Source organism: Odontomachus brunneus, unplaced genomic scaffold, assembly GCF_010583005.1.
Source record: "Odontomachus brunneus isolate Ranch 3 - 2012 unplaced genomic scaffold, Obru_v1 Obru_scaffold_179, whole genome shotgun sequence".
NCBI classification, from domain to species: Eukaryota; Metazoa; Arthropoda; class Insecta; order Hymenoptera; family Formicidae; genus Odontomachus; species Odontomachus brunneus.
Window position 1 is genome coordinate 600,272 of NW_022639629.1, and position 6,907 is coordinate 607,178.

At 35.4% G+C, this 6,907-nt stretch overlaps 2 protein-coding genes across 2 annotated transcripts in view; one reads left to right on the plus strand and one right to left on the minus strand.

The window, feature by feature from the left end:
- The window catches only part of LOC116851579 (diacylglycerol kinase 1), a 396,727-nt gene that overhangs the window by 292,540 nt on the left and 97,280 nt on the right, over positions 1-6,907 (plus strand). The gene's annotated exons all lie outside the window — the stretch shown is intronic.
- Positions 2,642-4,841, minus strand: LOC116851580. Its single transcript, XM_032831135.1, has 2 exons — positions 3,068-4,841; positions 2,642-2,711 (listed from the first exon to the last, which is right to left on the minus strand). The coding sequence occupies exon 1, from the start codon at positions 4,796-4,798 to the stop codon at positions 3,071-3,073; it is 1,728 nt and encodes a 575-aa protein (XP_032687026.1). The 5' UTR covers positions 4,799-4,841; the 3' UTR covers positions 2,642-2,711; positions 3,068-3,070.

The window sequence follows — 6,907 nt, forward strand, 5'->3', positions numbered from 1 at the left end:
TCGAGAAATGTCGAAATTAATCACAAACTACCTGTTTCGTTAGTAATGACTACTAGAACTGTTTGCATTGCCATCTAACATTTGCGGGCGGAAACTAAGTTAAGGTCCTAATAGTATAATGTCAATGATAACAACATTACATGCATAATACTATTATTATTTTTCGTTAGCAAAAGGAAAGATATAATTAATGCCGAGAATAAGTTTCGCTTTGTGTTTATTGAGTTTATTAAGAGTGTAATTTTTTTCCCATTTCCTTTATCTCTTTTTTTTTTCATCAGTAGATCGTCGCTTTAGATCGTCGGTAAAGCGCGATTTATCACAACCTGTGATTTTCAAAATCAGAGTGTATAAAATAGCGGAATCGCGATGCTCCAGTTTGAAAAGTCCCGAACGCACCACTTCAAACGTACGCGCGTCCACGTGAATTGCAGCCGAACCATCAGATATTTCGAATCAAATGCCCGTAACATACTTCTGTTTAAACCGCGATGTGAGGGTACGAGATCTGATTAGTTGGCTGGCTGGCTAGTTGTCTGATTAGTTTGTTGGTTGCTTGGCTCATTGGTTAGCTAGTTACAAATAGGCCATAGGCCGTAGGAGATCATTTTAGTTTCAGAATGCCGATAATTGAACACGTTTGAACACGTTTGCTATAGTTGCGATATTGAAGGACAAAATAGGATTACGCCCAACAGACGCGCGCAAGTTAACAGCTCAGTAGTAAATCCAGATATTCCGCCGACATAGGAAAATTCCGCGGTGGAGACCGAGCAAAAATGGGTTTCGCTCGCCTACCGCTCCGATAAAGGAATATCGCCTTATATCCCACAAAAGGAAGGCAACGGCTGCGGAGAATTATCGAGCTGTTAATTGGAACTTTTAAATCGCGGTAAAAATCGAAATGATAAAACGAGTATTCAATACGGGAGTAGTGGGAGGGCAAAAAAAGAATCATACATACTAAAGATTGTAATATAATTACGTCACTTGTTATGCAGAGTACTTAATCGACTTTTCTAACGTAGAATCGACGCGTTGTCGTCGCGCCTGATAATTTTGTCTAATCATTTCGCTTCTATACATACGTTTATTTAATTCCAGATTAATGTTAGCTTTTTCTCTCCCCCCTTCTCCATCTTTCTCGATTTACGCCTCAAGTAATAATTCAATGAAAATATTTTTATTCCTAGATAGACACACGAAAAAAATAATATGATTTTCGAAATCTGCAGCTTATTGAGAAAAATTAAACGTTGTAAACAGATTTGCTCTAGTATAGCAAAAATAATTAAATTTAAAAGCAATTGTCAACTCGCTCACCAAGCAAATCTATTTTTGTTAATATTATCACAACAAATTATTTCGTATTTTGAGCTAACTAAAGTTCGCGAGACAAACTCATTAATTTTACTAAACAAATCATACAATTATTTAATGGATAATGAAAAAATATTTTTATTTTATTTTAACGGAGTAAAGCATCCCTATTAAGTCGGACTGCAAGTGACTATAATGAGAAATATGTTATTATGCATTACGCAATTTAAATTTGATTTTTCTATAGTAATGACTGTGTGTATTTGTGACATAATATAAATTATGTATCTTTATATATATGTAAATGTATTTAGAATATTTTATCATATTATTTGATTGAGGTTATAGAGAGTAAATATCCGAAACATTTTAAGCATTTTTACTAACTTCTGTTACTGATGATTTAGCGCTACATTAAAATGTACGAAATTTCCTTTAATCTAATAGCAAAATGATTAGCTGCATATGCCAAACTATATTTTCCACTAGTTATAGTACAGAATCATTTTTTCTAATATTAACAAATCTGTCGTACTATAACATCAAACTTTACTAAGTACAAACACAAATCTTATACAGCTCTGCGACTTGGTTAATATAAAACACTGGTTGTTCATATATTATGGCTATAGATTTGCTAAACTAGCGAGGTTTTCAATTTCAACAGCATGTCTTCTTTTTTTCTGTGCAGGAAAAATATATAAATTTAGCAACAACTTTAACTCGATTTGTAAAGGTAGCATCCTGTGAATTCATATGGCGTTCACATTTATTACATAGAATAACGAGATAGAAGTACGAAAAGAATACGAAAAAATTATCAAAATCTGTTCCATAAAATATATCATATAAGATGTAAAATGAAAAATTCAGTCGAGCTTCTAGTAAATTTGTTGCTACATTAATATAACAAAACAAATCACATTATTATATGATGATAAATTAATAATTAATTCACAATCATATATTCGTTTCATAAATACAGTTAAAAAGATTGTAAAGTTTTTGTTATCGATTTTCTTACGTCGTAATAATCATAAAAATATATCTGGTAATTACTTTATTCTCCTTTATTTAAAAAATAAAGTAATTACTTTATACTTCTTTATTTAAAAATGATTAAAAATACAGAGGCAGGTGAAAACATAATTAAGGGGGGAAATCCAATTAGAACGAGGAAAAATAAGCTATTTTCAAGAATTTTTTTGTAGGAGAAAGAATTTTTCTATATTTTTCAAACTTAAACATTTATTTATATATGTTTTGGACTGTCCATACGTATTTTTTTTTCCAAAAATATTTAAAAATGGCGGACATATGAAGCATCCCATTTGGCAGGTACGCGTGCGAGTTGCTCAGCTGCTGGACAAATGGCGTCCGTGATATTGATCCTATAACAGGCAGCGAAAAAATTCTTATTATTTATACCCATAATTCGTAATTGAACCTAAAAAAATTGAAAAAAGTCAAAAATTTTGAATATGAAACGCTTATGAAAATAAATTTCCATTTTTTGACGTTTTCTCTGCACAATTTTTGCAATAAATAAGTGATTTTTTATTATAATTTTCACAAACATTTAGGTTCACCGACATTGTACTGATGTCATGAAGTTGTGTGCGAAAGTTCAGCGCGATCGGTTGAATAGTTTTTAAATGAGAGTTCCAGCAGTGCAAAAAAGTACAGTTTTGAGAAAAACGTGTTTAAAGTTTTGACAAGTAAAAGATACAAGATATCTATAATTTACCTCTTAGTCAGCAATCCCGGCGCCATAGAACAATCCTTCTGCTTCCTCGAAGAACTCGTTCTGCTCCAATAACTGCTCTCTTCTGGCCTTTCGAGCTTCTTTAGAGTTGAAAGAGTTGCGCCGCTCCTGTCGAGATACCCGGCGCCCGTCGACGTTCTCAGCATAGTGCTTGGTCTGGCTCCCAATAATTATTTGTAACTCCATCATAATTTGTAGAATGGAAGAATATCCTTCATTGAAGACTCCAGCAGCGATGTAGGATGCAATTTCAACTATTTTCAGCCCAGAATTAAGATGTTTTGGAGCTAAACGCCAAATCGTAGAATTGAAACTTTCATTTGAATTCTGCGTATGACTGCCCAAGCATCTCTGAAGTAATTCTTCCTTAGATAAATCTTCATAAATTGGAAGAATGTGTTTTGCGACTGTTGGATCGAGTGGAGGAGGGTGCTCAAAAGAATCCAAATTTGCTTCAATAGCTTTTTCTTTCTGCCACTTACACCAGCTGTCTTCGCCGGGCGGGCAGTATTCGTGCTGTGGCTTCTCATCCGTAGAGATCAAATGGTAATAAGTGGCTATAATACTTTTTTTCATTCCCTCAATACTATTCGCATTTCTTCTAATTGCCAGACCATAGTACGTTGTGAGCTTTTTAATTAAAGCATCCGTTAGTTTGCCCTTACCACCGAGTTTTTGTGTTTTTTTTATATTTCGGAGCCGAGTGCCCATTCTTTTCTCTACGTGGCCAATGCATTCGCTTTTTGCAACTTGAAATTCATCACCGTAAGGATTCTTATCTAGAATGGCCTTGAAAGTTTTGGAGTCTCCGTCTCCAATATAATTACCATATTTAACGCCGTACTTTTCCTCTGATCTTAAAAAGATTTCTGTAATCGCATCGACCTCCATTTTTCCGGCTGAGCCCTCGTGATTTTTTGTACACTCTTCCTCGTGATTTATATACCACTCTTCGTATTCTGGAGTGTTCACCTTTTTTTTCCAAAATGTGCATGCATGGCAATAGCTACTTTTGATAACTAAATCGATGACTTTGCCCGAATAGTAGCCTATGACCGTTACAACTCCGTACAGCGATTTGAATCCACGTTTTTTCCACGAGCCATCTCCAGAGACTTTCAAATCTAAAATAGACCTCTCATGTTCTTCATTGAATTTTTTTTCTTCTTCGATAGCTTTCTTGCAGAGACTTTCAAAAACAGATTTTGTACAGGAGTGAATATACGTGATGATATTATTATACGTGCTCTCATTCATTCCTTTACAAATGTCCATGAGGTTGCAGAATAAATTAATACCCTCTCTGCCAACACCTAAGAGTCGCATAACAAACACCATCCGACGATTCACTTCGTATCCAGTGTTGATTAGTGGTCCTGAATTGATGTTTCTCTGACCACAGCGACAAAGTAAAACTATCTTGAAACCGAGGCCTCGATTCCCAGCTTCTTCAAACTTTACATTCTGTTTACAAACACGACAAACAAGGAGCTCTGTCAAGGCTGTAAAAACGGTGAATATTTCAATCAAACGATAGCCATGCAATGGATTCCAGTGAATATCTTCAGCACTAGCATTGGAGAGTTTTCTTGCACTCGTACTTTCACATCCTTCATCTTCACTCTTTTTATTTGAAAACTGATTACCATGGAACTTTCTTTTGCGTGGTTTCGATTGTTTTGGTTCGGCGTGTGTGCCTTTCGGATAGGACATTTCGAATTTGCACTGTCGTTTTGTACAGGCCGAACTTCGGAGCTAAACTGAAAACCGGTTCTGCTCGATGCCAGCGCCAACGGACCCAACGGTTTCGACTAAACGTAACAATAGAAATAAAAGCCATCTACCAGGGGTGCGTTCCAAAACCTACAGTAAAACTATAATTACATCTCTATACGTTTTGGATCGCAGCCCTGAAAGGTAAAATCCCCGCTCCGGGTGAGTATACCTGCTGCGTGCTATTAGAGCCTCGACGCTGCTCAAGAGATTTGTTGCGCTCGGAGGCCATAACTTCCGAACGGCTGCGAATTTCGATTTAAAACGTTGGGAACATATTCTTACAATGTTAAATAAACATTTTATGCAAAAAAAAAAAATTCGATTTTTTGAAAGTTCTAATTGGATTTCCCCCCTTAAGGCAGTCGAAGTGATTCCACATGGGAATAATGGACTTATTACTACTGCTAGTATCAACAATCAAGAGCGAATTAAATTTATCGGACTAAATAGATTCGTTTCCGCGAGCACACATCGTTGTAATTGAATGCAGGATTATTTCACCTTGATTATTTACTGAACTACGTAATCGCTTTGAAATTGACCGCTAAAAGAAAATCCTTCCAGAGTTACTTGACTCTACTTATAAAACTTTGTTCAAAGTAAGATCAAAGTATTTCCATTTAATTTACCTCACAATACCGCGAACACTGAAATCATCTTGCAAATTAGAACGGAAGAGTGACTTATCACGGAGCACAAGACGTTTTTAATAATAACTGCAGCTTAATAATAAACGCGTCCGCGTCTTTTCCGATTAACGTCGAGTCTTTTGTTAATCGCGGGGACAAGACGAAGGGCGGAGCAAAAATACGTTCTATATCGTAGATTTCATCGTGTCAATTTCATCGTCGAAACGCGAGCACAGAGATTATCGGAGCGGGTTACTCGAGATCCAAATTTAACGGAATTTGACACGTCGTGTTACTCGATCGTGCACAAAATTCATTTCTATCATCGGCGCAACCGCGAACCGCGCCCTTTGCAACCACCATTCTCCGCTCGCGACTTTATTGCTCATAGCGTAAGTTTAACGGAGCAAAAAAAAAGGTGAAAGGCGACGCCCTGTGTCCTTGGCTACGAGTATCGATAAATGTCACAGTAGCTCTCAAACCTACTCAAATAAAACTCGAAACTAGGTTAGCTTTTTGTAGCTTTCATTCTCGATAGGACTGCTCATTTAGTTCATCTCTAATTAAAAACTTACGATAACATTGCGGAATATACACTCTGAAACGTAAAGCACGCTAATTAAGCTGATTGGTATCTTTATGTTAGTAAGTTGTTGTTTCGTTCGCGCGGTAGTATAATTTTTTTGCACACATCAGAGATAATTCAGTCTATTATTAATATTATGCTCTCGATATTATTATTTATCGTCGTTATTAAATTCTGCAGCTTTCATATTAATTCTCTTCGTGCTTTATTGTGCTTTGTGCTTCGTTTAAATGCTCGCACAGAAAATTTCTTAGGGTTTAATTGAGATGTAGAACGATTCCCCAAAATAACGTGATTCTAAGCAGGATACTAGGAATTTTCCTAATATTTTTTCTGGCCTTCATTTTACATTTTACACAATTGAACAAAATATATGTTGGTTTCTCAAATAATTTCATCATTCCAATAAAATATTCTAAATGTTATAAAAATATTGTGTCAAGCTTTTCTCTTTTATTTTATTGAATACAATAGTTGGAATAAAAATAGGATTTTGTATTTGGATATTATAAAAGTATCGACGTTATCGACTGAAGAAAAAACGCAAGAATATCCATAATATTTCTGTTCTGATCCTAAGTATGTTTAAGATTTATATTTAGTATTGTATTAGGACCTTAACTTAGTTTCCGCCCAAAAAATACTGAGAAAAAGCATTTATTGTAAAAAATTTATTTAAATTATTTCAATGAAAGTATTTTCCATCACTTTCTACAACTTTTTGCCATCTTTCTGGCAACTGGGCGATACCATCTCGATAAAACGATGTTTGTTTCGAAGCAATCCATTCGTCCACCCATTCTCGCACTTCTTCAACATTTCGGAAGCGTG